The sequence below is a fragment of the Euleptes europaea genome, chromosome 4 (genome assembly GCF_029931775.1).
Source record: "Euleptes europaea isolate rEulEur1 chromosome 4, rEulEur1.hap1, whole genome shotgun sequence".
NCBI classification, from domain to species: Eukaryota; Metazoa; Chordata; class Lepidosauria; order Squamata; family Sphaerodactylidae; genus Euleptes; species Euleptes europaea.
The window spans coordinates 108,834,625-108,862,430 of record NC_079315.1 but is presented as its reverse complement, the minus strand read 5'-3'; the positions used below and the strand labels follow the sequence as shown (position 1 = coordinate 108,862,430).

At 47.5% G+C, this 27,806-nt stretch overlaps 1 protein-coding gene across 1 annotated transcript; it reads left to right on the top strand.

The window, feature by feature from the left end:
• On the top strand, window positions 1–27,806 carry ST8SIA3 (ST8 alpha-N-acetyl-neuraminide alpha-2,8-sialyltransferase 3). Its single transcript, XM_056848183.1, has 4 exons — window positions 1–188; window positions 6,002–6,124; window positions 24,625–25,182; window positions 27,454–27,806. Exons 1-4 carry the CDS (start codon window positions 10–12, stop codon window positions 27,734–27,736), a joined length of 1,143 nt encoding a protein of 380 aa, XP_056704161.1. The 5' UTR covers window positions 1–9; the 3' UTR covers window positions 27,737–27,806.

The following is a 27,806-nucleotide window of genomic DNA, read 5'->3' as shown; positions in this document are numbered from 1 at the left end:
CCCCCAGGCATGAGAAACTGCAAGATGGTCCGGGTGGTGAGTGTCCTGGGTCTGGTGATGCTCAGCGTGGCTCTGCTGATCTTGTCCTTCATCAGCTACGTGTCCCTGAAAAAAGACAATATCTTCACCACTCCCAAATACGCCAACTCCGGGGTGCCCAGAATGTACATGTTCCACGCCGGATTTAGGTGAGTGCTTTGCCCCCTTTTTTTATTTCCTCCTTGCGGGGAAGGAGGGAGGAGGGTGGCCTGCCGGATAAAGGATGTGCATGCTGGCGGATGGGGTGGGAGGGGGCCAGAAGGGGGGGAGGCGAATGGGATGATTGCATCCCTGCTCCTCTTTTCCCCCTAAATGCTCTCCCACTCCGTTTTTGCTCTGGCTCCCCAACACCCCCCCCCCTCAAAATGCTTTTGTGCAGAGATCGATCAGATCATGCAGGTCTAAGCTTCTGCATTTGTGGCTGGGGAGGGGGGGTGGATAAAAGAAAAAAACCCAGTATATCTGTGTGCCTCTGTGTGTGTGCATGCGCGCCTCACTCTCACACACACATACATATATAAAGGGGAACAGCTGATGAACATCATGGTGGCTGATTTCCCAATTCATGTATATTCTATGGGGCGAGCTAATGGCGCAGACGCTCTGTTGCCTTGGCTGGAGAGACGTCTTCGGTGCATCTTCCCCATGGCTGGGAGACAGAGAGCGGAGATTACTTCAGGAGAGCTATTCAGGAAAGCTATGGCAGATCTCTGCTTTGCCTTTCTCCTCCCCCCCCTTCCTTCCAGTTCCTTGTCTGGTTTTGCTGCGCAATCCCAAGGCGTTTGGAGGATGCAGCTTTGTGCGACTGTGTTCCCGATTCTCCTTGGGAATCTCTCTGGGAATGCTGGTTTTTTCCAGCTACAGAATCTCCCCGGGAATGCTGGTTTTTTTCCAGCTACAGCCTACAAAATCCGGAGAATCCTGATCTCTGTGCAGAGCTCAGCCTGAAAATTGGGGGAGGGGGAGGGGAAAGGCACAGGCAGGGAAGAGTCCTAAATCATGAGAATCGTTCCATCTTCTGAAAACCCCAACGCAATGGGGAGCCCCTTAGGCAGCGAGAGAAACCATATGGGCGCCCGTCTGCTCAGCTGCAAAATACATTCCCCTGTGTGCAGATGCACACACATGTGCCCCAGCGCATGCATGTTTGCGCGAAACTCTGCTCGCTGTACTGAAGGAAAAGAAGTTAGGAAAAAATGTCCAGAGATGCTGGAGTTGGAAGGAGTGACAGGGTAGCTGGAAAACTTGCATCTCCCAAGGGCTGCTGAAATCGGTTGGTTGCTGTCCATGGTGCTGATATGACATACTGGCTCTTCAGCCTCCCTTCAATTTGATCGGTTTAATAACCACAGGGGGACATTTGTGAATGGAGCCCTATTTTTAAATGTTTTAAATGATACAAAACAGGTCATAACCTTTCAAAGGATGAGATAGTAAGTTCATTTTCAGCTTAGGACTGGGCTGCGTTTATTGTGCGGAGAGACAGCTTGAAAGGGTTTTCACATACAACATTTATCCCTGCCGCCATCTCTGCGCAACATGGCCTTCTCCAGAAGCATGGTTAAATTGTGGAACTCCCTGCCCCAGGATATGGTGATGGCTGCCAACTTGGAAGGCTTTAAGAGTGGGCATGTTCATGGAGGACAGGGCTAGCCATGGCTACTAGTCAAAATGAAAATAGTCATGATGCATGCCTATTCTCTCCAGGATCAGAGGAGCATGCCTATTATATTAGGTGCTGTGGGACACAGGCAGGATAATGCTGCTGCAGTCGTCTTGTTTGTGGGCTTCCTAGAGGCCCCTGGTTGGCCACTGTGTGAACATACTGCTGGACTTGATGGACCTTGGTCTTATCCATCATGGCCTTTCTTATGTTTTTATGTTCTAAGCATCATTTATTATTGGTAAAGTCCAATGGGCCCTCTTAATCCTCTTTGCGTAGAGCATTTGCACAAGGCCAGCACAGAGATTCCACACGAGATTGGGATGGGTTGTACAATGTGGTACAAAGAAGAAACCACCCCAAGGGTGTTTGAAGTGGCATCTGCCTGCTCCACCAAAGTGTAGACTGATCCTAAATCAATCCAGACTAAAACAAAATGAAAGGTATAGTGTCAACGTAGAGACTAGAATCATAGAATCATAGAGTTGGAAGTGACCACCAGGGTCATCTAGTCCAACCTCCTGCACAATGCAGGAAATTCCAAACTACCTCACCCCCAGCGACCCATACTTCATGCCCAGAAGATGGCCAAGACTAGAAACATGTTGTACACAATACTTTTCCTACATGGGTATCACTTCCATGAGAGTAAAAATGTGAAAACGATAGGGTGGTTGTACATTTGGGTACGTTCAGCCAAATACATGCATGTGATTCAACATACAGTTTCCACGTATTATCCTACATAGGAAGGCTTCCTGTGTGAAACACACACGCTGATCATCATACACGATAAATACATCCATGTGTGCATGAAGGAGCGCAAACACATGTGCAGTCATCAGATGTAATGATTTCCACATGGGTTTCTTGCTTTTTTCCTCCATAGACATGCTTCCCAGAATTGTCAATCTGTGTCACAGGCACAGGCACAACAGCTGAGTTCATGAACACACATGAAGCTGCCTTCTACTGAATCAGACCCTTGGTCCAATAAAATCAGTATCGTTTACTCAGACCGGCAGTGGCTCTCCAGGGTCTCAGACAGAGGTTTTTCACATTACCTCCTTGCCTAGTCCCTTTAACTGAGATGGCGGGGATTGAACCTAGGACCGTCTGCATGCCAAGCAGATGCTCTACCTTTGAGCCACGGCCCCTCCCCACATGCAGCTGCCTTATATTGAATCAGACCCTTGGTCCAATAAAGTCAGCATTGTTTACTCAGACTGGCAGTGGCTCTCCAGGGTCTCAGGCAGGGGTCTTTCACATCACCTACTTGCCTAGTCCCTTTAACTGGAGATGCCGGGGACTAAACCTGTGAGTTTCTGCATGCCAAGCAGAGGCTCTACCACTGAGCCACAGCCCCTCCCCATGATACAAGTGACGCAGAGCAAGGGAAAAAATAAGATATGTGCCTAAAAAGCATCGATATCTAAATGCTCGTAGAAGATTACCCTTGTGGTACCTTGGCTGTAATATGTTTTTTCCGACTAAGTTCCCAAAGAAGTTGTATCCTGATTTCAAAAAGCCAAAGACCACATGTTGCCTAGATGAACATAAAATGATCCTTCACGATGGGAGGCCGTGTTAGTCTGTCTTAGCAGTAGAAAAGAACAAGAGTCCAGTAGCACCTTAAAGAATAACAACATTTCTGGCAGGGCCTGAGCTTTCATGAGTCACTGCTCACTTCTTCAGATACAGATAGAATATGCATCTATCCTTAAGTAGAGAAGAGTGAATTACCCAATGGCAATGTCAAAATCAAGTAAATGACATTAGCAGGCACGATTGGATTAGGTATGTTATGCAGAAGGGTAGCAGGCATCGAGTAATGAACATTGGTAATGAGGCAGGAATCCCAGATCTCTGTTCAATCCAGGAGAACGCATTGTCTTGAGCTTCATTATTAGTTGTAATTCAGCAGTTTTTCTTTCTAATTTCCTTTTGAATTCCCTTTGTAAGAGAACTGCTACTCTTAAATCAGCCACTGAATATCCTGGAAGGTTAAAATGTTGCCCCGCTGGTTTCTGAATGTTGTGGTTTCAGATGGGACTTAAGATGACCCAGCAGGGCTGTTCTTATATTCTGAATTTCAACTAGGCACAGCCTGTCCCTCTCTGCTTTTGGAAATCATGTTGTAACTTGTTTTCAATTTTTAAAAACACAAGAAATAGGAATAGTACAGCCGAGCTTTGTTTTACAATTACTGGTCATCCGGATCTGTATTGTTTGTTTGGTTCGGTTGTATTTTACATACTGTGATTTATTTCTAATTTGTTATTGCTGTTGTAAGCCAGCTGGAGTTTGCATTCAGAAAGAAAGGCAGTGCAGATCTGGAAAAAGATCTCAGTCCTCATTCTTATCTGCATGATAGCATAGGTTGCGTGTGAAAGCTCTTTCTGCAATTATTCTCTGCATGTAGTTAGAAATGAATTTAATTAAAATTAGAATCCGGAGGCATTTTTAGAAACTCCCTGGTTTATGGAGCCTAGGTTTTTCTGGGTAAACCTTAGGGAACAATAAACCATTTCATGATGCGCTATGTCAGTGATCTTTAGCCTTTCTATACTTGGGCTATGTTGAGCTGCAAGCATGTGACAGGAAGTCAGAGTCACATGCCAGGAAAAGGGGAGCCAGAGTTATGACTTCAACAGTGTCAAAGCCAAGACCATGGGAAGCGGACCAAAAGAGCTGAGGTCAAGAGATCTAAACCAAACATTAGGAGGTGTATCATGGCTGGAAACAAGCCAAGAGTTGGAACCATTCAGGAAACTTCTCCAACAATAAGTGACCTCCCCTTACTAGCCAGCATGGTGTAGTGGTTAAGAGCAGTGGACTCGAATCTGGAGAACCAGGTTTGATTCCCCACTCCTCCACATGAGCGGTGGACTCTGGAGAACCAGGTTAAATTCTCAGCTCCTATACATGAAGCCCGCTGGATAACCTTGGGCTAGTCACAGTTCTCTTCAAACTCTCTCAGCCCCGCTAACCTCACAAAGTGTCTGTTGTGGGGAGGGGAAGGGAAAGCAATTGTAAGCCACTTTGAAAAAGAAGAGTTGGTTTTTATATGCCGACTTTCTTTACCACTTAAGGGAGAATCAAACCGGCTTACAATCACCTTCCCTTTCCCTCCCCACAACAGACGCCCTGTGAGGTAGGTGAGGCTGAGAGAGCTCTAACAGAGCTGTAACTTGCCCAAGGTCACCCAGCTGGCTTCGTGTGTAGGAGTGGGGGAACAAATCCAGTTCACCAGATTAGCCTCTGCTGCTCATGTGAAGGAGTGGGGGATCAAACCCGGTTCTCCAGATCAGACTCCACCGCTCCAAACCACTGCTCTTAACCACTACACAACACTGGCTCTTGAGACTCCTTTAAAAAAGGTAGAGAAAATCAGGGTATTACCACATGAAGCTGCCTTATACTGAATCAGATGCTTGGTCCATCGAAGTCCGTATTATCAGACCGGCAGCGGCTCTCCAGGGTCTCAGGCAGAGGTCTTTCACATCACCTCCTTGCCTAGTCCCTTTAACTGGAGATGCCGGGGACCTTCTGCATGCCAAGCAGATGCTCCACCACTGAACCACGGCCCCTCCCCATTAAAAACCAACTCTTCTTCTCTGCATATATGCAAAGAGAGGCAGGAAGAAGGGTTCCTTTGCCGTCTACACAGCAGATCCTCCCAAACACAAGGGGAAAAAAGTTGTAGTTTTGTGGGGTCATGAGATGCAGCAGAAGGGGCTCGGTGATCAATTGGAGGGTCCTGACCCTTGAATGCAAGACCAATCGCAAAGTGATTCTGTAAAACCCCTGGCACTGACTGGCTGAGAATTGCTGTCAGAGATGATGCCAGCAACTGAGCCAAAGAAAGGAACTTAGCTTGAAAAGGCTTAGAGCCAGGATTGCTCAAGGGAGGCAGCAGAGGAGGACGTGAGTGGAGAAGGAGGTGTAGGAGAAACAGGCATAAAATAAAGGCTAATCTGGTGAACTGGATTTGTTTCCCCACTTCTCCACATCTGGGGGACCTTGGGCTTGTCACAGCTCTCTCAGCCCCACCTACCACAGGGTGTCTCTTTTGGGGGAGGGGGAGGGAAGGCAATTGTAAGCCTCTTTGAGATTCCTTAAAGGTACAGAAAAAGCAGGATATAAAAACCAGCTCTTCTTCTTCTTCAAAGGATGGAACTCGGCTTAGGATGGCACTGTTAACCCTAGATTCTTCTTGCATGAAGTAGAATAAATACTTTGGCCTTTAAACCCTGATAGGCGATAGTTGACGGTATGGATGTGTGATCCTTTTTACAGGTCCCAGTTTGCACTGAAGTTCCTTGATCCTTCCTTTGTGCCCAATACAAACTCCGCGAACCAAGAGCTGCAGGATAAAACTCCCAAATGGACATTCAACAGAACGGCGTTCTTACAACAAAGGTGAGAGGCGAACCAGCCAGAATGACACCTTAAACACTGTGGTGATGGCTGCCAACTTGGAAGGCTTTAAGAGGGGAGTGGACATGTTCATGGAGGAGAGGGGTATCCATGGCTACTGGTAAAAATGGATACTAGTCATGATGCATGCCTATTCTCTCCAGGATCAGAGGAGCATGCCGATTATATTAGGTAACAAGGAAACAACAACGCAATCACTCATTTAACAACTTGGCTCTATTTGCCACTGTACATTCTCCACAAGCGCCGCTTCAGCATCTCAATGAACAACAAGGAGTTCATACAACTTGTTAAAGCTATACGCTCTCAAAAGCAGATGCCCTTCAGTTACAGAAAAAAGAATGTAAACAGGCTGTCGTCTGTAGCAGTCTGTTGCTTGATTTGTGAAGGTTTCTGTTCCTTGGTTTACATTCCTTTTTCTGTAACTGAAGGGCATCTGCTTTTGAGAGCATATAGCTTTAACAAGTTGTATGAACTCCTTGTTGTTCACTGAGATGCTGAAGCGGCGCTTGTGCGAGAATGTACAGTGGCAAATAGAGCCAAGTTGTTAAATGAGCTATCGTGTTGTTGTTACCTTGTTACTTTGTTCAGCGTGAAGGTATATTATATGAGTTGCTTTGGAACACAGGCAGGATGGTGCTGCTGCAGCCGTCTTGTTTGTGGGCTTCCTAGAGGCACCTGGTTGGCCACCGGGTGAACAGGCTGCTGGACTTGATGGGCCTTGGTCTGATCCAGCAGGGTTTTTCTTGTGTTCTTATGTAGCTCACCACAGTCCTGATCAGAATTGGACCCTTTCTTATATTCTTATGAATACTAGTCATGAGGCATACCTATTCTCTCCAGGATCAAAGGAGCATGCCTGTTATATTAGCTGCTTTGGAATACAGGCAGGGTGGTGCTGCTGCAGTCGTCTTGTTTCAGGGCTTCCTAGAGGAACCTGGTTGGCCACTGTGTGAACAGACGGCTGTACTTGATGGGCCTTGGTCTGATCCAGCATGGCCTTTCTTAGGTTCTTATGGTCTTATTCTCCAATGGAGGAACTCTTTCTTTGTTGAAGGAAGGCTTAGCCCATGGGCATCTTTGGAATTCTGACACAAGGGTGCTGGGGGCAGCCACCAAATGGCCACTGTGGGAAGTGGAGCCACACACACCCAGCCCAAGTGCAGGGGACAAGAGGAGTGATTTTTAAAAATACACAGGGAAAGAGGAGTGAGAGAGAGAGAGAGAGACTATAACCAACACTGTGATGTCTGGTGCCACTGAAACTGCTAATTTAGTCTGCTCAGCCAAACAAATTTCCAGCGGCCAATCATAAGCCCTGCTGGGCAGCAGCCACACCTGGCCCCACTCACTTTCTAAAAACACCAGGCAGACACCAGGAAAGATGTCGGTTGGCACCATGGTGCCCATGGGCAGCGTGTTGGGGACCCGTGGCTTAGTAGAAGAGTACATATATTCATGTGACAAACACAAAAATCAAATGTCACAAAATATGCTGATTCTATGACCTTAGGCAGATGATGAGAGGTAGGGCTTCTTGGGCATCTTCTGGTCATGGAGTAGGGGTCACTGGGGGGTGTGTGGGGGGGAGGTAGTTGTGAATTTCCTGCATTGTTCAGGGGGTTGGACTAGATGACCCTGGTGGCCCTTCCAGCTCTATGATTCTATGAGTCTATGTCCTATCAACACTTCAGAATGGTACAAATGGCTAAACAATAACCATGCCATATATAGTATGTGGCGGTATGGTTATGTGTGGTTATTTGTTTATATTTTGTAGCCGTCTCAACTTTGTAGTTTTTCTCTGTCTTACTTCCGCATTGGGACCTCTCGCCTCCTTTTCTGTTTGTAGTAGAAGAATGTCATAGGATTGAGCCCAGTCTGTGTTTTTGGGGGCTTTCAGAACATAAGCCATTATAGGTTGAGTATCCCTTATCCAGAATGCTTGGGACCAGAAGAGTTCCGTATTTCAGATCTTTCTGTATTTTGAAATATTTTGGAATATTTGCATATACATAATGAGATATCTTGGGGATGGGACCCAAGTCTAAACACGACAGTCTTTTATGTTTTATATACACTTTATACGCATAGCCGGAATGTAATTTTAAACAGTATTTCAAATGATTTGGTGTACATTGAACCATCAGAAAGCAAATTGGAGCACTGCTGAGGGCCTGTGAGTAATGCCAGCACATCAGCTCGAAACTTCCGGTTTTCACGTCATTCTGGGTTTTGGATGTCCAGTTAAGGGATACTCAACCTGTATAAAACTAAACTATGAATAACTGACCACAGATGTGAGATGGGTTCTGAATCAGAAGTTCTGGTCTTTCAAATGGCTGAATTGTCCTTCAGGAAAGAAAACAAAATCAAGACACTAAACTAGCCAATAATGACTAAACTGAGGCTATCGTATTTTGGTCAATTCATGAGACAACAAGAGTCACTGGAAAAGACAGTCATGCTAGGAAAAGTTGAGGGCAGCAGGAAAAGAGGAAGGCCCAACAAGTTATGGACTGACTCAATAAAGGAAGCCATGGCCCTCAATTTGCAAGATCTGAGCAAGGCAGTCAAAGATAGGATGTTTTGGAGGACATGGATTCATAGGGTTGCCCTGAGTCGGTGTCAGCCCTTGGCCCACAGAACCAGAAATCACCACAAAGTCATGTAGAGTCCAAACAGATGGTTTTTACTGATCAAATAGGCATACAGTGCAAACGAATAAAATGACAGCTCTGAGAGGCTCACTAGCTGGGAGATATTATAAGGCAGGCAAGGCGGGAGATTACAGGCATGAATACAGTTTCCCAGGAGCTGAGTTCCCAGGCCTAGGTATGCGACCTTGGGGGGCAGACAACACAGCACAGAGACAGCACAGATACAGAGGCAATAACGAAACCGAGATAGCAGCCTGACATTCTGCTCCCCTCAAGGCCCCCTCCCAGTTCGCAAGGGGGCTGGCCTGTTCGGGTAAGCAATGTGAAAGGCGTCGAAGAGGTCGGGGGCGGAGACATCCCGTGCGCGCACCCATTCGTCATAGGCAGGGGGGAAATGTTTCCAACGAACTAGATATTGCAGATTGCCATGGTGAATACGGGAGTCAAGGATCTTGGAGACTTCGAAGTGTTCTTCCCCCCCCCACCATGATGGGTTGCGCAGGCGGTGGGTCCGGATGCCACCGTGGAGAAGCAACATGGGGTTTGAGGAGGCTTATGTGGAAAACAGGATGCACACGCCTCAAGGATTTGGGGAGAGCCAGTTCCACTGTGACAGGGTTTATGACCCGAGTAATGGGGAAAGGGCCAATGAATTTGGCGCTGAGCTTATGGCACGGTTGGGTGGAACGGAGATTTTTGGTGGAAAGGTAAACCAAAGCACCCACTTGCAGATCACCCCCGGGGGAGCGATGTTTGTCAGCTTGCGCTTTGTATTTACGTTTGGCCCGGTCGAGGTTGCTAACGAGCCAGGGCCAAGTGGTACGGAGGGCGTGTGCCCAGGAGGCAATGTCGGGGTTCCCCTCCCCCTCTACATCATCCGTAGGAGCGATGGGACTGAAATCTTGTCCATACACAGCAAAAAACGGGCTAAAACCTGTGGATTGATGCATGGCATTATTGTAGGCATATTCTGCTAAAGGTAACAGTTCCACCCAGTTATCCTGGTGGTAGTTAACATAACAACGCAAATAACATTCAAGTACAGCATTGACACGTTCAGTTTGACCATCAGTTTGAGGATGGTATGCACTAGACAATCCCTGTTCCACCCCCACCAACTTGAGGAAAGCTTTCCAAAACTTAGAAACGAAACCACTTCCGCGGTCACAAATTATTTTACGCGGAAACGAATGTAAACGAAAGATATGCGTCACGAAGAGGCGGGCCAGTTTCTGAGCAGAGGGGATCCCTGCGCATGGAATCAAATGTATTTGCTTAGAAAACAAATCAGTAACAACCCACAACACAGTTTTACCCCCACTGAGAGGGAGATCAGTCATGAAGTCCATAGCAATCACTTCCCAAGGTCTGCTGGGCGTTTCAAGAGGTTGTAGCAGTCCCGGGGGTTTGCCCTGCGATCGTTTCGCAGCGGCACAAACGGGACAGCTGCGGATGAAGGAGTCAATGTCGGAACGCATTCCCCCCCACCAGAACTGTCTGCGCAATAAGTGAAGGGTCTTCAGAAACCCAAAGTGCCCAGCTGTTTTGGCTCCATGAGCTAAATGTAAAACGTCTTTCCGGAGAGCTTTGGGTACATACAATTTTGAGTCTTTGTACCAGGACCCCCCTTGTTCCAAAACACCAGGAGGTAGGGTATGAGCGGAACGTTCTAAAAGGCACTGGTCCCGAAGGACAGTTAAAAAGGATTCGGAGATGGGGATTTTGGAGGGAGCCCCCCCGTCGGTCATGGAGATCTGAGAAACAGTTATAGGGCTAGTGCTTACGTGCGGCGGCGCGCAGACTGCAGGCGGCTGAGCGGTCGGAGGGGTAGGAGGGGCGGGAACTCCAGTCTGTTGCGGTGGCGGCTGGGCAGCCGGTTGGGCTGGCGGAGCTTGCGAGTTAGGGAAGGTGTGCTGATGCTGGGATCGGGTTTGCACAGCCAGCATAGGTAGGGCCCCACGTTGCATAGGGGTGAACAGAGAGTTGGTGGGTCTTTCGAGTTTTACCGGATATTGTGGTAAACGGGAGAGGGCATCCGCGAGAACATTCTGCTTCCCAGGGACGTGCTTCAGGGTGAAACGGAACTGAGCAAAGAACTCCGCCCACCGTTGTTGTTTCGCCGATAGCTTATGGGACCCCGTGAGGGCAGCTAGATTTTTGTGATCGGTCCAAACTTCAAAGGGTACTTTAGACCCTTCCAAGAATTGCCGCCATAAAGTCAGTGCATGATGAACTGCAGAGGCCTCTTTCTCCCAGATGGGCCAGTTTAATTGAGCGTGCGCAAATTTTTTTGAAAAGTAAGCGCAAGGGTGAAGAAGACCGTCCGGTCCTTGCTGGAGGAGAGCCCCTCCCATGGCTACATCGGAAGCATCGACTTGCACAATGAACATTTGATTTGGGTCTGGGTGCCGTAGCACCGGCTCCGAAGTGAAGAGGCGTTTGAGGGCCAGAAAGGCGGCTTGGCATTGCTCAGTCCATAGGATTTTTGCGGAGGGCAAGGCAGCCGAGCTTACTTTTCCCTTAGTTTTCAGCAGGTCCGTAATGGGTAGAGCCACTTGGGCGAAGTTAGGGATGAATCCCCGATAGAAGTTTGCAAATCCCAGAAATTGCTGTACTTGCTTACGGTTGGTGGGGGGAGTCCAATCGAGGACGGCTTGGACTTTGGCGGGGTCCATGCGAAGACCTTGGTGGGAGATGATGTATCCCAAAAACGTGAGTTTGCTTTGGTGAAATTCACACTTAGCTAGTTTAGCGAACAGTTGATGGTTACGCAGGCGTTGTAGAACTTCCCTGACCAGAGTCACATGCTCGTCCACAGTTTTCGAATAAATGAGAATGTCATCTAAGTAGACCACCACCCCACGATATAGAAGGTCATGTAGGATTTCATTGATGAGTTGCATGAAGACCCCCGGGGCCCCTTTTAATCCGAATGGCATTACAAGGAATTCATACATTCCGAAACAGCTAGAGAAGGCAGTGAGGTGTTCATCTCCTTCGCGGATACGGACTCGGTAGTAGGCTTCCACCAAGTCTAATTTAGAGAACACACGGCCTTCCTGTAATTGTCCCAAAATATCCGATATTAATGGGATAGGATAGGCGTTGGTCTGGGTAACCGCATTGAGCTTTCTGAAGTCAATGCACAGGCGAAGGTCGCCCTCTTTTTTCCAGACGAAAAACGCGGGGGCCGAGTTTGGGGCATTCGAAGGGCGAATGAACCCTCTGGCGAGGTTTTTGTCCAAAAAGTCCTGGAGGACAGTGCGCTCGGAAGCGCTCATAGGGTAAATCTTACTTTTGGTTAATGTGCAGTCCTTTACTACTTCAATCGCACAGTCTGAGGCCCGGTGGGGGGGTAAGGCATCACATTCCCTAAGGTCGAAGACATCCTCAAAGTCCCGGTATACAGCGGGTAGAGCCGGTGGTACTGGGGCAGTAGAGGTTAATGCTGGAACGGGCGGAAATGGCAGAGCAAAGTTTTGCCGATGCTGGTCGCAGGTGGGACTAGCGAAAGAGATAGTGTTTGTTTCCCAATCAATACTGGGACTATGTCCTTTAATCCAGTTAATTCCCAAGACCACTTCAAATCGGATAGGGGCTATAGTGAAGTCTATTTGTTCCCAGTGGGAACCAATTCCCATTGCCACCCCTATGGTGCGGTGATCAACTGGACCCCCCTGGAATTGGCTCCCGTCCATTTGAGCAAATTGGACGGGGGCGGGTAAAGCCTCTGAGTCGGCTCTGAGTGCAGCAAACGTGGCTTCGCTTATGAGAGTGCGACAGCAACCGGAGTCAATTAGTGCTTTGACGGGGATTTGTGGACCTCCGTTAAGTTGTTGTAAAACTGCATCCACGTAGACGGTGGAGTCCACTTCTTTGATTTTGGTAGGAGCATTCGGTTTGATAGGAAGATCCTGAGAGGTCTGTGGAGATGCTCCATTCACCACAGACCGGGGCCGTTTTTTGACAAGTCGAGGGGAGATTCCAGGTTTAAGGCTGGAGAAATCCAAGGGTTTTCCTCATCTGAAGAGGGAAAGCTGTCCCCCAATGGGGCACTTGTAATCCGAGACCCGGCGGGGTCGTTGGAAGCAGGCAGGGAGGCTGGGTCCCCGGCATGGAGTGCAGAGGGTGTGGGCCTTCCCGGAGCTGCGCTGCGGGTGGCCGCGGTGCCTCTGCGTGGTGGACGACCTCGGGCGCGGGTTGTCGTGCTGGGACGAAATAATTCCTGGCGGCGTGGGCAAACGGCTGCAAAGTGGCCCATTTCTCCGCATGTAAGACAGGCACCCCTCTGAAATCGGGCTTCACGTTCCTGGAGCGGGCGTGGGGGATTTCGTGGGACGAGCAGTGGTGCCTTGGGTTGAGGCTTTTGGGTGCCCTTCTCCTTGTGTTTTTGACGGACGAGAGAAATAAAGCGGCGGCGGCTTTCCACTTCCTCGGCTAATAGGATCCAGCCTTCGAGGGTATCGGGATCGCCCCGCATGTAAGACCAGTTCAGAATGTCAGGATGCAAGGCTTCCCTGAAATGATGGATTAGGGTGGTCTCGGGCCAACCTACAATTTTACTTGCCAGTCGCTGAAATTCATCGGCAAATTCCCGAACTGTAGCAGAGCCTTGTTTTAATTGTAAGAGTTCCGTTTTGGCTCTTTCCCCCAGGAAGGGGTCCTCAAACCTCCTTCTCAGGGCAGTCATGAAGTTGTTGAGGGAACGAATCGCACGAGAGCGGGTGTCAAACTGGAGGACCATCCAGTCAGCTGCTTTGCCTGTCAGGAGGGAAGCTACGTACCGCACCCGGCTATCTTCCGTGGGGAAAAGTTGACCTTGTTCTCGCATATAACTGTCCACTTGATGCAAGAAACAAGGCAAAGTCTCAAGAGATCCGTCATACGTAGTCCTCAATTTGAGTTGCTTCCAAGGGCCGGGCGCGGGATGACCCGGTTGCACGGGTGGTCCGGGCGGAGGAGCAACAGGAGCTCCAGGAGGCAAGGGTGGAGCGGGCACATTAGCAGGTGGTTGCACGGGTGGTCCGGGCGGAGGAGCAACAGGAGCTCCAGGAGGTAAGGGTGGAGCAGGCACATTAGCGGGTGGTTGTACGGGTACCCCCTGACCCGGTATCGGAACGGGCTGTCTCTGAGCTATCAGGGTGTGTTGTAATTGCCTGTTCTCTTGAAGCATAAGTTCCATTACTTCCTGGAGTTGATCAACACGGTCGGAGAGCTCCCGATTCTGGGCTCGTAAAAGATGAACCTCCTCACTTGGGCCACCAGTAAGATGAGGCTTACTGGTTCGGAAGCTCGTGGCCCATTGAGAGCTATCCCCATATAAATCCTCGTCTTCAGACTCATCTGAGTCTCGACGTCGGTCAGCCAAACGGCGTGCGCGTTGGGTCGCACGCGACGGGACAAACGCCGGGGAAAAAGTTAGACCCGATAGTCCCAGTACATAGTCCTTGGGGCGCGTGTCCACGTTCGCCTGATTCCTAATCCTTGCTGCAGCCGCCCTGGCTGCTTCCGCCGCCTCTCTCTCTCTTGCGACCCTAGCCGCTTCGGCGGCTTGCTGATCCGCAAGAACTTTGGCGTTCTCAAGTCTCAGGGCAGCCTCTGCCGTAATGCGCGGCAAAAGTTCTGTCTCGAGGAGCAAGAGTATGGGGTCAGGTTCCCCGCCCAGCAGAGGTTGTACTCGAACCGCCAGTGCGGATGCCTCGGCTCCAAACGTCGGGGTCAAAACTTGAGCCAAGGTGGCTACCGGGGTGTCCTTTGTACATTCCACAAGGAGAAGAGCGGTGCTAATAGCGACTCGCTTGGCCTCAGCCTGGCAGCTGGCCGCATCCGGGATCAGGGAAAAACCCTCCGGCGGGGCTCCCGCCATGGTAGAAAGAGTTTGTCGAGAAATAAGATTATCCAAAAGTCCAGTTAATATTTGTAAATCCTCAGTCGCCAATCGGGCATCGTCCAGTAATTGATCCAAGTCCTGAAGATCTAAACGAGCATCAGTATCCTCCGATGTTAACATCCAGAGACGTCCTGTAAGAGATTGCCACTGCGCCTGTACCAGTCCCCTCAAGCGGCAAACCTCTCGGGTCGTCCGGAAAAGTTCAGCGATTAAGTCTTGTAACAGAGTAGGATCCTCTGAGAAGGGCTCCAGGGTAGTAGATCACCTGGAGAGCTGCACAGCTCCCATCCAAGTGGCAGGCGAACCCCCCTGGGCTCCAGCCTGGCTAGGAGAACGGTGAAGATGAGGGAGAGCTGTCATAATGTCAGCCCTTGGCCCACAGAACCAGAAATCACCACAAAGTCATGTAGAGTCCAAACAGATGGTTTTTACTGATCAAATAGGCATACAGTGCAAACGAATAAAATGACAGCTCTGAGAGGCTCACTAGCTGGGAGATATTATAAGGCAGGCAAGGCGGGAGATTACAGGCATGAATACAGTTTCCCAGGAGCTGAGTTCCCAGGCCTAGGTATGCGACCTTGGGGGGCAGACAACACAGCACAGAGACAGCACAGATACAGAGGCAATAACGAAACCGAGATAGCAGCCTGACAGTCGGAAGCAACTTGACTGCACTCGACACACACACACTGGCCAATACCAGACACTCAACGGAGTGCTTGCTGTTTGCGACAATGGCCCGGATCCATTCCCCTTTTCCACTGGTGAAAAAGAGAGGAGGGGACCCAAAGTGGCTATGCTGGGGATCATTGTGCCTGCATGGCCAAAACGATGTGGGTTGGTGACTGTAGGAAGGAAGAGAATTGGGGGGGAAAATGGAGCAAAAGATTGGCTGGATCCAACCTAATACATCATTATTACAGACCAGTAACCAAAGATTTGGTTAGTTCCAAATCCAGTCTGCAATGTTCAAGAACCATGTTCAAGTACTTGAAGGGCTGTCATATAGAGGAGGGTGCCAAGTTGTTTTCTGTTGCTCAAGAAGGTCAGACCAGAACCAACGGGTTGAAATTAAATTAAAAGAGTTTCCGTCTAGACATTAGGAAGAATTTCCTAACAGTTAGAGCGGTTCCTCAGTGGAACAGGCTTCCTCGGGAGGTGGTAAGCTCTCCTTCCCTGGAGGTTTTTAAGAAGAGGCTAGGTGGCCATCTGTCAGCAATGCTGATTCTGTGACCTTAGGCAGATGATGAGAGGGAGAGCATCTTGGCCATCTTCTGGTCACTAGGGGTGTGGAGTGGGGAGGTAGTTGTGAATTTCCTTCATTGTGCAGGGGGTTGGACTTGATGGCCCTGGTGGTCCCTTCCAACTCTATGATTCTATGATTCTAAGTCCATTCTTTCTGACCCCTATTAGCCTGCTCGCACTCTCCGCTCCCTAAATCCCGGTCCCCTGCATTCCAGTGCTTCTTCCAAGCCAGGCTGAAAGTAATATCAAGACCAATAGCACAGGCAAGAGAAGACGTCATGTCGGGCACTTCCACACATCCTGAATAATGCACTTTCAATCCACTTTCAGTGCACTTTGCAGCTGGATTTTACTGTGTGAAACGGCAAGATCCACTTGCAAGCGATAGTTAAAGTGGATTGAAAGTGCATTATTCGGCATGTGTGAAAGTGCCCTGTTGTCTTTAGCCACAGTTAAGAACATAAGAACATAAGAACATAAGAAAAGCCCTGCTGGATCAGACCAAAGTCCATCAAGTCCAGCAGTCTGTCCACACAGTGGCCAACCAGGTGCCTCTAGGAAGCCCCCAAACAAGACGAGTGCAGCAGCACCATCCTGCCTGTGTTCCACAGCACCTAAGATAATAGGCATTCTCCTCTGATCCTGGAGAGAAGAAATTGGGACCCAGCCTCAAGCTCATGTGATCTCAACCCACAGCTCGTCTCTTCCCTGGAACAAATTCTTCTCCTCACAGATTTGCAATACTCACAGATTAGCAAGAGCCAGCATGGTGTAGTGGTTAAGAGCGGTGGACTCTAATCTCGAGAAGTGGGTTTGATTCCCCACTCCTCCACTTGAGCAGCGGACTCTAATCTGATGAACCAGGTGGGTTTCCCCACTTCTACACACAAAGCCAGCTGGGTGACCTTGGGCCAGTCACAGTTCTCTCCGAACTCTCTCAACCCCACCTATCCTACAAGGTGTCTGATGTGGGGAGAGGAAGGGAAGGCAATTGTAAGCCTGTTTGAGACTCCTTAAAGGTAGAGAAAGTCGGTGTATAAAAACCAAGTCTTCTTCTTAAAGAAAATGTTACCGTGTTGTCAGTTAACAAACAGTGGTTAATTTTAACTGGGTTAATCTTAATAACAGCAGCCTGATAACCCAGCCTTATGGAGTTTGTAAGCTAAGCAGGGTCAGCCATGGTTAGTACCTGGTTGGGAGGTGGTTGGGAGACCACCAAGGAAAACTGGTGTTGCTATGCAGAGGCAGGCAATGGCAAACCACCTCTGTTCATCTCTTGTCATGAAAACCCCATGGTCCCATGGCAGTCAAGAGTCAATTGCGACTTGACAGCACACTATTATTATTATTAGTCTAAATAGCAGTTTAGGTAGATGAGCCCTGTGGCGCAGAGTGGTAGGGTGCAGTACTGCAGTCCAAGCTCTGCTCACGACCTGAGTTTGATCCCGACGGAAGTTGGTTTCAGGTAGCTGGCTCAGGGTTGACTCAGCCTTCCATCCTTCCGAGGTCAGTAAAATGAGTGTCCAGCTTGCTGGAGGTAAAGTGTAGACAACTGGGGAAGGCAATAGCAAACCACACTGTAAACAAAGTCTGTCTAGTAAATGTTGGGCTGTGTCGTTACCCCATGGGTCAGGAATGACCCAGTGCTTGCACAGGGGACTACCTTTACCTTTTAGATATATATAAACCAAAGTTAAGACTGGAGGGGAGAATTCACTCCCAGGAAAAATTGGGCAAATAAGTACACAATCTTGTGGCCTGATCCTAATCGCTTGAGTCAGAAAAAAGTCCAACGAGGCTCAAGAAGAGATCACAGAACAATCTGGAGTTGCATATTGTGTTCCCCCTGATGTATTGTATGCTTCATATCCAAGAGAACATCTAAAGTGGTGCGATAAAAAAGACCTTGGCTGTTGATCTGATTGCGAATTATTTGGCCTTGCACAGAGAAGCAGCTATATTGTGGTGTGCATAATGAAACCCAGGGTTTTGCAAGACGTTTTTCCATCTTGATACTGTTTACTGTTGTGAGGCAGACAATAAAAAAGCATAATAGGAAATCTTGTTTCATCAAACAAAAGCAGATGATTAAACTGTAAAGCACCTCAGGTGACAGCCATAGAGTTGTAATGGGGCCACATTGTCGTCATTAGACATGGTGTTGACTGGTTTCTTTGAACCTTTCTAAGACTTTCTAGAGACACAAATACTTACAGTGCAGTCCTAAGCAATGTTACCCCCTTATAAATCCATTGAAATCAATGGACTTAGAAGGGTATAATTCTGCTTAGGATCACACTGTTAATGCCTGAACTGGGATGTGAAATATAGCTTCCGCTCTTCACTACCATACTTGTAGTTGGGAGAAGCAGTATACTTTGATTGACTGAATTAATTGATTGATTGATTGATTAATTTCCGGTGCTGTGTTGGTCTTCAGCTGCACATTTACAGAGTTGGGCAAGTCATCCCAGACTGAAAGTAAAAGGAGGGGAAAGGGGGAGGGTAAAATTCCAAATCACATTTCACATTTGCTTGTGGAAATTCTCTCTGAGTTTTCTAGCTCTTTAATTTGACACTTCGACAGTGTCAAAACCTAACTTCTGAATGAATTATCACAGCAAAGCAGTTTTGGTTAGAGGTAGAAGAAGAGTTGGTTTTTATATGCCGACTTTCTCTGCCACTTAAGGAAGAATCAAACCGGCTTACAATCACCTTCCCTTCCCCTCCCTACAACAGACACCCTGTGAGGTAGGTGGGGCTGAGAGAGTGTGACTAGCCCAAGGTCACCCAGCTGGCTTCATGTGTAGGAGTGGGGAAACAAACCCAGTTCACCAGATTAGCCTCCACCGCTCATGTGGAGGAGAGAGGAATCAAACCCAGTTCTCCAGATCAGAGTTCACCGCTCCAAACCACCGCTCTTAACCACTACACCATGCTGTAGACACCTTATTTTTGTGACCTGGTCTGAGCTGAAGTCCAATTCAAGTGTTTGTTTAATAATATAATGGCTCAGCCTTTATCTAGCACTATTTGGCATTCATAGACCATCAGATCCATTGGCATTCTCCCCAGTGTAATGAGTAACGCGTATCCCCAACCTGAGATGTTCCCTGGGAGAACAGAACAGAAGCAAAGCAAATTAGTAATGAAATAATCCCAAATTGTTCTCTTGTCTCTTGATGATGAGCAAATGGAAACTGTAATGTTTTTTTTTTTAACTGGCCTTATCCACATTAGGGGAAACTCCAAAGGGTTTTGAATATTTGTAGTTGACCAAATGGGATATTAAGGAGTTATGTGTCTGCAAAGGGGAGACAGGTGAATGTCACTTGGAGATGCCAGATGAGGATGTTGGAAGTGGCTCAGTGGTAGAGCATCTGCTCAGCATGCAGACGGTCCTAGGTTCAGTCCCCGGCATCTCCAGCTAAAGGGACTAGGCAAGTAGGTGATGTGAAAGACCCCTGCCTGAGACGCTGGAGAGCTGCTGCTGGTCCGAGTAGACAATAATGACTTTGATGGACCAAAGGTCTGATTCGGTATAAGGCAGCTTCATGTGTCCGTGTGTACCGGCATCCAAACTTCAAACCCATTATTGCTAATGCCATTTAATATCCCCTCCTTAGCCCTGCACGGGTTTTCCAAGGAACTGGCAACATTTCTTTGCAAAGCTCTTTCCTGGCCCCTTGTCATGTAAAACATATAATACCTTCCAGAGTTTAATTGGCTTTTTTTAAAAAAAAAAGCTCTTGTAAATCGTATTACAATCACAATCCCAAACTAAATGCATTCTATTTCAAATTCTAATGGAGTTTGACAAATAAGCGTCAATGACCAAAGCCTTGATTACACCTGTTGCTTTATTACTCTGCTCAATCGCTCATTTTCTGTGTATTGGAAACACGTGAAAATTTTTTGACTGGAGCTGCAGCGTTTAGTTCAATTAATTGGCTAGATTAATTGATTTGGGGGGATGAACTAAAAATGTGGCTCTGATTAATTGGGTGGTAGATCTTAAATGTTGCTGTGTGCGTGTAAAGTACCGTCAAGTCGCAGCTGATTATGGCAACCCAGTGAGTTTTCGAGGCAAGAGACTAACAGAGGTGGTTTTGCCATTGCCTGCTTCTGCAGAGCAACCCTGGTGTTCCTTGGGGGTTTCCCATCCAAGTAAGAACGAGGGCCAACGTTGCTTAGCTTCTGAGATCTGATGAGATCAGGCTAGCCTGGGCCGTCCAAGTCAATTGTTATTAATTCAGGCACATATAAAAATGGTGGAGGGCCAGCAGCATCTTAGAGGAAGAATTCCAGCCTGAGACAGGCTTCCTCGGGAGGTGGTCAGCTCTTCTTCCTGGAAGTTTTAAGCAGAGGCTAGATGGTCATCTGACAGCAATGCTGATTCTATGACCTTAGGATGATCATGAGAGGGGCATCTTGGCCATCTTCTGGGCATGGAGGTGTGGGGGGGAAGTAGTTGTGAATTTCCTGCATTGTGCTGGGGGTTGGATTAGATGACCCTGGTGGTCCCTTCCAACTCTACGATTCTATGAGACATGGGAATGCCTCTTCCAAGATGATGCCTTCTGCATCCCATCTCCCATTAAAAGTAGGAGGTGATGTGAAAGCTGGAGAGCCACTGGCAGAGTAGATAATACTGACATCGAGGGACTGGTTCAATATAAAACAGCTGAACATAAGAAAGGGAAGAAAGGGAGACGATACTGTGTAGGAGCTGCCCAATCCTACACCTTAACCTCAAAATCAGCACATATAGCATATCATTCCCCGCAACATTCCACTTTGGACATTATTTTATCTCAGAGGTTCCCCGAGTGGTGCCCTTGGGTGCCGTGGAACCTGCCGACACCTTTTCTGGTGCCCACCAAGGGTTTTGAGGAAGTGGGTGAGGGCAGGTAGGGCTTTTGCCCAGCAAGGCTTCTGATTGACTACTGGAGATTTGATTGACTGTGCCGATTTTTTAAAAAAAAAAAATATTGCTTTGGCAGCAGCTGCCGGCACAACACAAGGGTCTACACTGTGTTACTGAAGTTGCGCTGTGACAATTGTTTTGTGGGTGGCTCCGCCTCCTGTAGCAGCCATTTTGTTGCTGCGCCCACCGTGCTGTGTCAGAATACCAAATGGCCCGCAGGCCCAAAAACAGTTGGGGACCCCTGCTGTATCTTAGAAGGGGTTGCATCCCACCTACTTTTCCATGAGAGGGGGGATCTTGTCCAGTTCTGTTCCTTATTGACCCCCATCCTGTGTCCCATGATTCCTGCCTTAGCTTTCAAGGGGGGGTCAGAGGGGAACTCTTGCATCAGTAGAAACAGTGGCGGATCTACTATGAAACTTATGAAGCTTAAGCTTCAGGGTCCCTAAAAAAATTTAATGAGTGAATTTTTCAACAAAATCGATGGTGTTTTTTTTTAAGTGTTTGCTATTAAAATAAGGCTATTTTAGTGATAGAATCATAAGCCAATGGGTTGAAGTACTTAATATTGACCTTAGAATATGCTCTAATACCCATTTCATTTGGCCTCAAAATGTCCCTGTAATTGGTCAAATTTCAAAATTTTCTTAGGGGCTTGCAGCGCCTGAACCCCCATCTGTAAGGGCTCGCTGAGCTCGCCAGAATCTATTCATAGCCTACATTTGGGCAGTTGGAGTCTCAAATCCTTCGTTGGTGCACGGCTTAATAGTTCTATAGCTCAGCACTTAGGCTGGAGCCAACCAGAACCATAAAAAGACATCTGAATTCTCAATTCAGGCTGTTCTCGTCTCACTTGTGCATTTTGACACCAAAAATCAGATTTTCACCTCTTTATCCTAACAAGCCCCCTCTGATGACCGTCTACCTCTCTATTAGAGAATGAACCAATACATCTGCCACTGAACAACCCCATTGAAGAAGATAACAGTGGTTACCGAGACCTCGTTGCTGGTGGGAAGGGGCTCGCTGTATGGCCCATTTTCAAGGACTCCACCTCACCACCCTGTTCTCCGCCATTTGGGCCTCGAGGTCCTTGCTCGAGGTCCTTTGGACCTTGTTGGATGCTGCCTATTGTTGGTTGCAAAGGGGGGCCCATAACAATTGAAGCTTCAGGGTCCCAAAAATGTAGGTTTGCCTCTGGGTAGAATCACTGGCTGCCCACTGTGTGTGGAAGAGAGGACGTCTGTAGAAAGGACTAGATGACCAAATGCTATCTTCATGTGTTGTGTGTTAAGTGCCGTCAAGTCGCTTTCGATTCATGGTAACCCTATGAATGAAAGTCCTCCAAAATGTCCTAACCTTGACAGCCTTGCTCAGATCTTGCAAATTGAGGGCTGTGGCTTCCTTTATTGAGTCAGTCCATCTCTTGTTGGGTCTTCCTCTTTTCCCGCTGCCCTCAACTTTTCCTAGCATGACTGTCTTTTCCAGTGACTCTTGTTGTCTCATGACGTGACCAAAATACGATAGCCTCAGTTTAGTCATTTTAGCTTCTAGGGTCAGTTCAGGCTTGATTTGATCTATAACCCACTGGTTTGTTTGTTTTGGCAGTCCACGGAATCCGTAACACTCTCCTCCAACACCACAATTCAAAGGAATCTATTTTCTTCCTATCAGCTTTCTTCACTGTCCAGCTTTCACACCCATACATAGTAATAGGGAATACGATGGCATGAATTAATCTAGTCTTGGTGGCCAGTGACACATCCTTACACTTCAAAATCTTTTCTAGCTCCTTCATGACTGCCCTTCCCAGTCTCAATCTCCTTCTGATTTCTTGGCTGCAGTCTCCCTTTTGGTTGATGGTGGAGCCAAGGAATAGAAAGTCTTGAACAATTTCAATTTCTTAATTGTCAGCCTTAAGCTATCTTCATACAGTTATAAAATCTTCCAAATTTCTCATAATTTCATAACTGATTTTTAAAAACCCTCAGTTACATTGGATATTGGAGCCAGTTATAGAAAGCAACTAGTTAAGGAATGAATTCATCCACCACCACTGAATTGCATAAAGTTAACATAAGCAATGACAACAACTTCACATGCATTTACTAACTTTAAAAAACAACATTTATTCTTAGCCTTTCTTCGTGGTTCAGGGCATCTTGGACATTCTGACGTGAATTGATAAATAAGCTTTGTTCTTCTGCCGAAGATGGCCGGGAGTCTCTACAGTAAAATCAGAGTAGAAAATACTAGATGCAACAATGGAACTTCTAGGCATCATGGCAACCTGGCACCTGGGGTTTGTCGAGCCCTGGTATAAGGCTCATCCGAAACACATACAAAAAGTTAATGCATAAAAGTAAGTACATTTTCCATGTAAACATAACACAAATAGTAAAAGGCGATAAATGGTGGTAAAATTGCAAGCATAAATATAAACAAGTCTCCATTAAGATGAGCTTTTCATTAATAAGCTATCCTGAAATGTATCTCTGCAATCTGAAGCCCTTTTGTCCAGTACAAAACCACCTAGTCTCCACTTTGCCCTCAGTTCCAGTTGCAGGATCAGGGACAGCAGAGGAAATCCTGCCCACATCCACCGGGGCATGGGCTGCTTTGGTAGGGTTGCCAACCTCCCGATACTAGCTGGAGATCTCCTGCTATTACAACTGATCTCCAGCCAATAGAGATCAGTTCCCCTGGAGAAAATGGCCGCTTTGGCGGTTGAACTCCATGGCATTGAAGTCCCTCCCTTCTCCAAACCCCGCCCTCCTCAGGCTCCGTCCCTAAGGGGAACCCCTCAGGTTCCCGCCCGTTGCCAAGAGGGACCTGGCAACCCTAGCCAGGGGCCCTCTGAACCCTGGTGCACTTCCAATGAAGCTGTGAAAAGGCCAAAGGGGCCTCCTGGTTCGAAACAAATGGACAAAACAATCAGGACAACATTAATATAACTTTAGACACAAAAATCAAACTCGTTCAGTGCCGCGAGCTACAGGGTTGGCAAGTGGAGCAAACGTGCACACCTTTAGTAATGGAACAAAACAGGGTTGAGGTGGTTCACAGTTTCTGCTTCTTGATTGGACTCCAGCAGTACCTCAGAGACAAACAAGATAAACTTTCAAGTGTCCAAGCTCCCTTCGTCAGGTACCACGACTGACGAAGGTATCTGACAAAAGGAGCTTTGACACTCGAAAGTTCATACCCCCAAAAATCTGGTTGGTCTCAAAGATGCTACCGGACTCAAATCTAGCTCTTCTACTGAAGACCGGCATGGCTAACCTCTGAAACACTGCTGCTTCTTGTAGACCAGGGGTGTCAAACCTAAGGCCTGTGGGCCGAATCCAGCCCCTTGAGAGCTCCTAGCCAGCCTGCAAGCCTGCCGAGGTAGCCACACACACCCCTCTCTCGATCTGGGCTGGCGAGGCATGGCCCGGCACGACCAAGTGACATTTATGTCAATATCTGGCCCTCGTAACAATTGAGTTCGACACCCCTGTTGAAGACCGTTAGTCTCACCAGTTACATTTGTACACTTTGATTGGTAAAAACAGTTATATATGATAAACTTTAATTGTTAGATAAGATAAACTTTGGAAAACAAAGGAGACATTTTCCTCCAGGGAGGCTTCAAGAGTTATTCTCTCTTTTCCTGAAATTAGTTGCTGCTTCAGATTCTCCTCAAAACAAAGCCAACGGTGCAACATGGGGAAGCGCAATCTGTCTTTTTAATGAAATGTTTGTACTTTGTTTTCAGGCGAGAGATTCTGCAGAACGTTGATGTCGTCAAGAACTTTTCTTTGACCAAGAGCATGGTTCGGATTGGACAGCTGATGCACTACGATTACTCCAGCCATAAGTATGTTTTCTCCATTAGCAATAACTTGCGAGCGCTGCTTCCAGACGTCTCGCCCATTCAGAATAAGCACTACAACATTTGCGCTGTGGTTGGAAACAGCGGGATTCTGGTGGGCAGCCAATGTGGGGAGGAAATAGACAAATCTGATTTCGTTTTCCGTTGCAATTTTGCTCCGACCGAGGCGTTCCAGAAAGACGTCGGCAGGAAAACCAACCTCACCACCTTCAACCCCAGCATTCTGGATAAGTACTACAACAACCTGCTGACCATTCAAGACCGCAATAACTTTTTTCTCAGTTTGAAGAAGCTCGATGGAGCCATTCTCTGGATCCCGGCCTTTTTCTTCCATACTTCGGCAACTGTCACGAGAACATTGGTCGACTTCTTCATCGAGCATCGAGGACAGTTAAAAGTCCAGTTGGCCTGGCCAGGAAATATAATGCAGCACGTCAACAAGTATGTATCGTTCCGGCAATTAGCTCGCTTACTGACGACCCTCCTCTTCTGTAACTGATCAGAATGTGCCTGCTTATGTGGAGATGGAAATATCGAGACCCAAGAGCGTATCTTTTTTATTGTAAGATCTATAGTCATATTAGGGAAAGTCTGATTACCCCCATAATTTCCCACCATCCTGGTAAAAATAGAAGGACTCTCCTCTCACTAATGTTAGCAGATAAGAATTGAGAGATCACTTTTAAACTTGCCAAATTTGGTTGGATAGCCTATAAGATTAGGAAATCTTGGGTAAGCCATATATAGGCTTTTTAGCTAAAAGTCTTATAAAATATTGCATAATTCTGTGATTCTACAATTTTAAATGTTTTTTTTTTTTTTTACAATGAGTTAATTGATATTCTGGAAGGACCAAGTCCTATGAGGAAAGGTTGAAGGAGCTGGGTATGTTTAGCCTGAAAAGGAGAAGACTGAGAGGAGATATGATAACCATCTTCAAGTACTTGAAGGGCTGTCATATAGAGGATGGTGCTGAGTTGTTTTCCCAGAAGGTCGGACCAGAACCAATGGGTTAAAATTAAATCAGAAGAATTTCCATCTAGACATTAGGAAGAATTTTCTAACCAAGCGGTTCCTCAGTGGAACAGGCTTCCTCTGGAGGTGGTAAGCTCTCCTTCCTGGAGGTTTTGAAGCAGAGGCTAATGGCCATCTGTCAGCAATGCTAATTCTATGAACTTGGGCAGTTCATGGGGGGGACATCTTGGCCATCTTCTGGGCACTGGGGGTGTGTGGGGGAGGTAGTTGTGAGTTTCCTGCATTGTGGGTTGGACTAGGTGACTCTGGTGTTCCCTTCCAACTCTATGATTCTATGATTCTAAGTTTGAATTATTGTATTGATTCTATTTTTATTGGTCTCGGACTGTATTAAATAAATTTGCTTTGATCAGTAACTGATGAGCAGGGTCCAGAATCACAGGTGTTTTAACTGAGTCAATGTGTTGTCTACTAAAACTCATTGGGCTTTCTCCAACCAGCGTGGTGTAGCCAGCGTGGTGTAGTGGTTAAGAGCATTGGTTTAGAGCGGTGGACTCTGAACTGGAGAACCGGGTTCGATTCCCCACTCCTCCACATGAGTGGTGGAGGCTAATCTGGTGAACCGGATTTGTTTCCCCACTCCTACGCATGAAGCCAGCTGGGTGACCTTTGGCCAGTCATGCTCTCTCAGCCCCACCTACCTCACAGGTTGTCTGTTGTGGGGAGGGGAAGGGAAGGTGATTGTAAGCCAGTTTGATTCTTCCTTAAGTAGTAGAGAAAGTCGGCATATAAAAACCAACCTTCTTCTTCTATGGACAGAAGGCATATACAGGTTTCTGGCTTACTTCATTCCCGCAGCCCCTTCCAAGTCCTGGGAAGATCATCCCCAGGTTTGTGGCATCAATACAGAGGAGGAACCATGTGGGATGGTGGGCTGGAATGAGGAAGGGCAAAAAGATGGAATCCATGCTTTTCCTCAGCAGACTCACGCTTGTGGAAGGAGTCCACACTCCAGTCCCCTCCCCAACCTACAAGGCTGTTCTTCTGCACTGGTCCTGTAACCCTGGGAATTATCCCTCCATGGGTTGGAAGGGGCTGCAGGAAAAGGGAAGAATGCAGGAAAACTGTGAGATAAACTTGAACCATTTCCTGGACGGCATGGACTCAACTGTGCAGATCCTCCAAGAGAACTGAAGTTTCATTTGCAGAAGAGGGGCTGGTGATTTCCACCAGTTCCTAGTGCACACCCCCAATTTTCACCCTATGGCATCCAGGAGCGCCTGCTGACCCCCAGGAATGGAATTTCAAGGAGGGAGAATCAGCTACATGCTACTGTTTTAAGAAGAAGAAGAAATTGGTTTTTATATGCCGATTTTCTCTACCTTTTAAGTAGAAGCAAACCAGCTTACAATCGCCTTCCCTTCCTCTTCCCACAACAGACACCCTGTGAGGTAGATGGGGCTGAGAGCGTTCAAAGAGAACTGCAACTAGCCCAAGGTCACCCAGCAGCCTTCATGTGTAGGAGTGGAGAAACCAACCCGGTTCACCAGATTAGAGTCCGCCGCTCTTGTGGAGGAGTGGGGAATCAAACCCAGTTCTCCAGATTAGAGTCCGCCACGCTTAACCACTACACCATGCTGGCTCTCTAAGCTTTCTAAAGGAAGTGAGGAATAATAACTTTGCATTTCCCTAGTGCATCGTCAGTTCCACATATCATTCTATGTCGTTCTTTCACAGGTACTGGAAGAACAAACACCTGGCTCCCAAGCGGCTCAGCACAGGTATTCTTACATATACTCTTGCGTCGGCCATTTGCGACGAAATCCACCTGTATGGATTCTGGCCGTTTGGGTTTAATCCAAACAACCGAGAAGACCTCCCCTACCACTACTACGACAAAAAGGGAACCAAGTTTACCACCAAGTGGCAGGAGTCCCATCAGCTGCCCGCCGAGTTCCAGCAGCTCTACCGAATGCACGGAGAGGGTCTAGCAAAGCTGACTTTGTCCCACTGTGCCTAAGGATTTAACCCGAAGTGCCAAAACGATTGTGGTTTTTAAAACACTAAAAAGTGCCCTAAACTGAATTCTA

Bases quoted from the DNA above. Each gene is read 5' to 3' on its own strand.
- ST8SIA3 (XM_056848183.1), top strand. From the start codon at position 10: ATGAGAAACTGCAAGATGGTCCGGGTGGTGAGTGTCCTGGGTCTGGTG. The intron at 189-6,001 runs GTGAGTGCTTTG...TCCTTTTTACAG, and splicing joins ATGTTCCACGCCGGATTTAG to GTCCCAGTTTGCACTGAAGT. The intron at 25,183-27,453 runs GTATGTATCGTT...GTTCTTTCACAG, and splicing joins ATAATGCAGCACGTCAACAA to GTACTGGAAGAACAAACACC.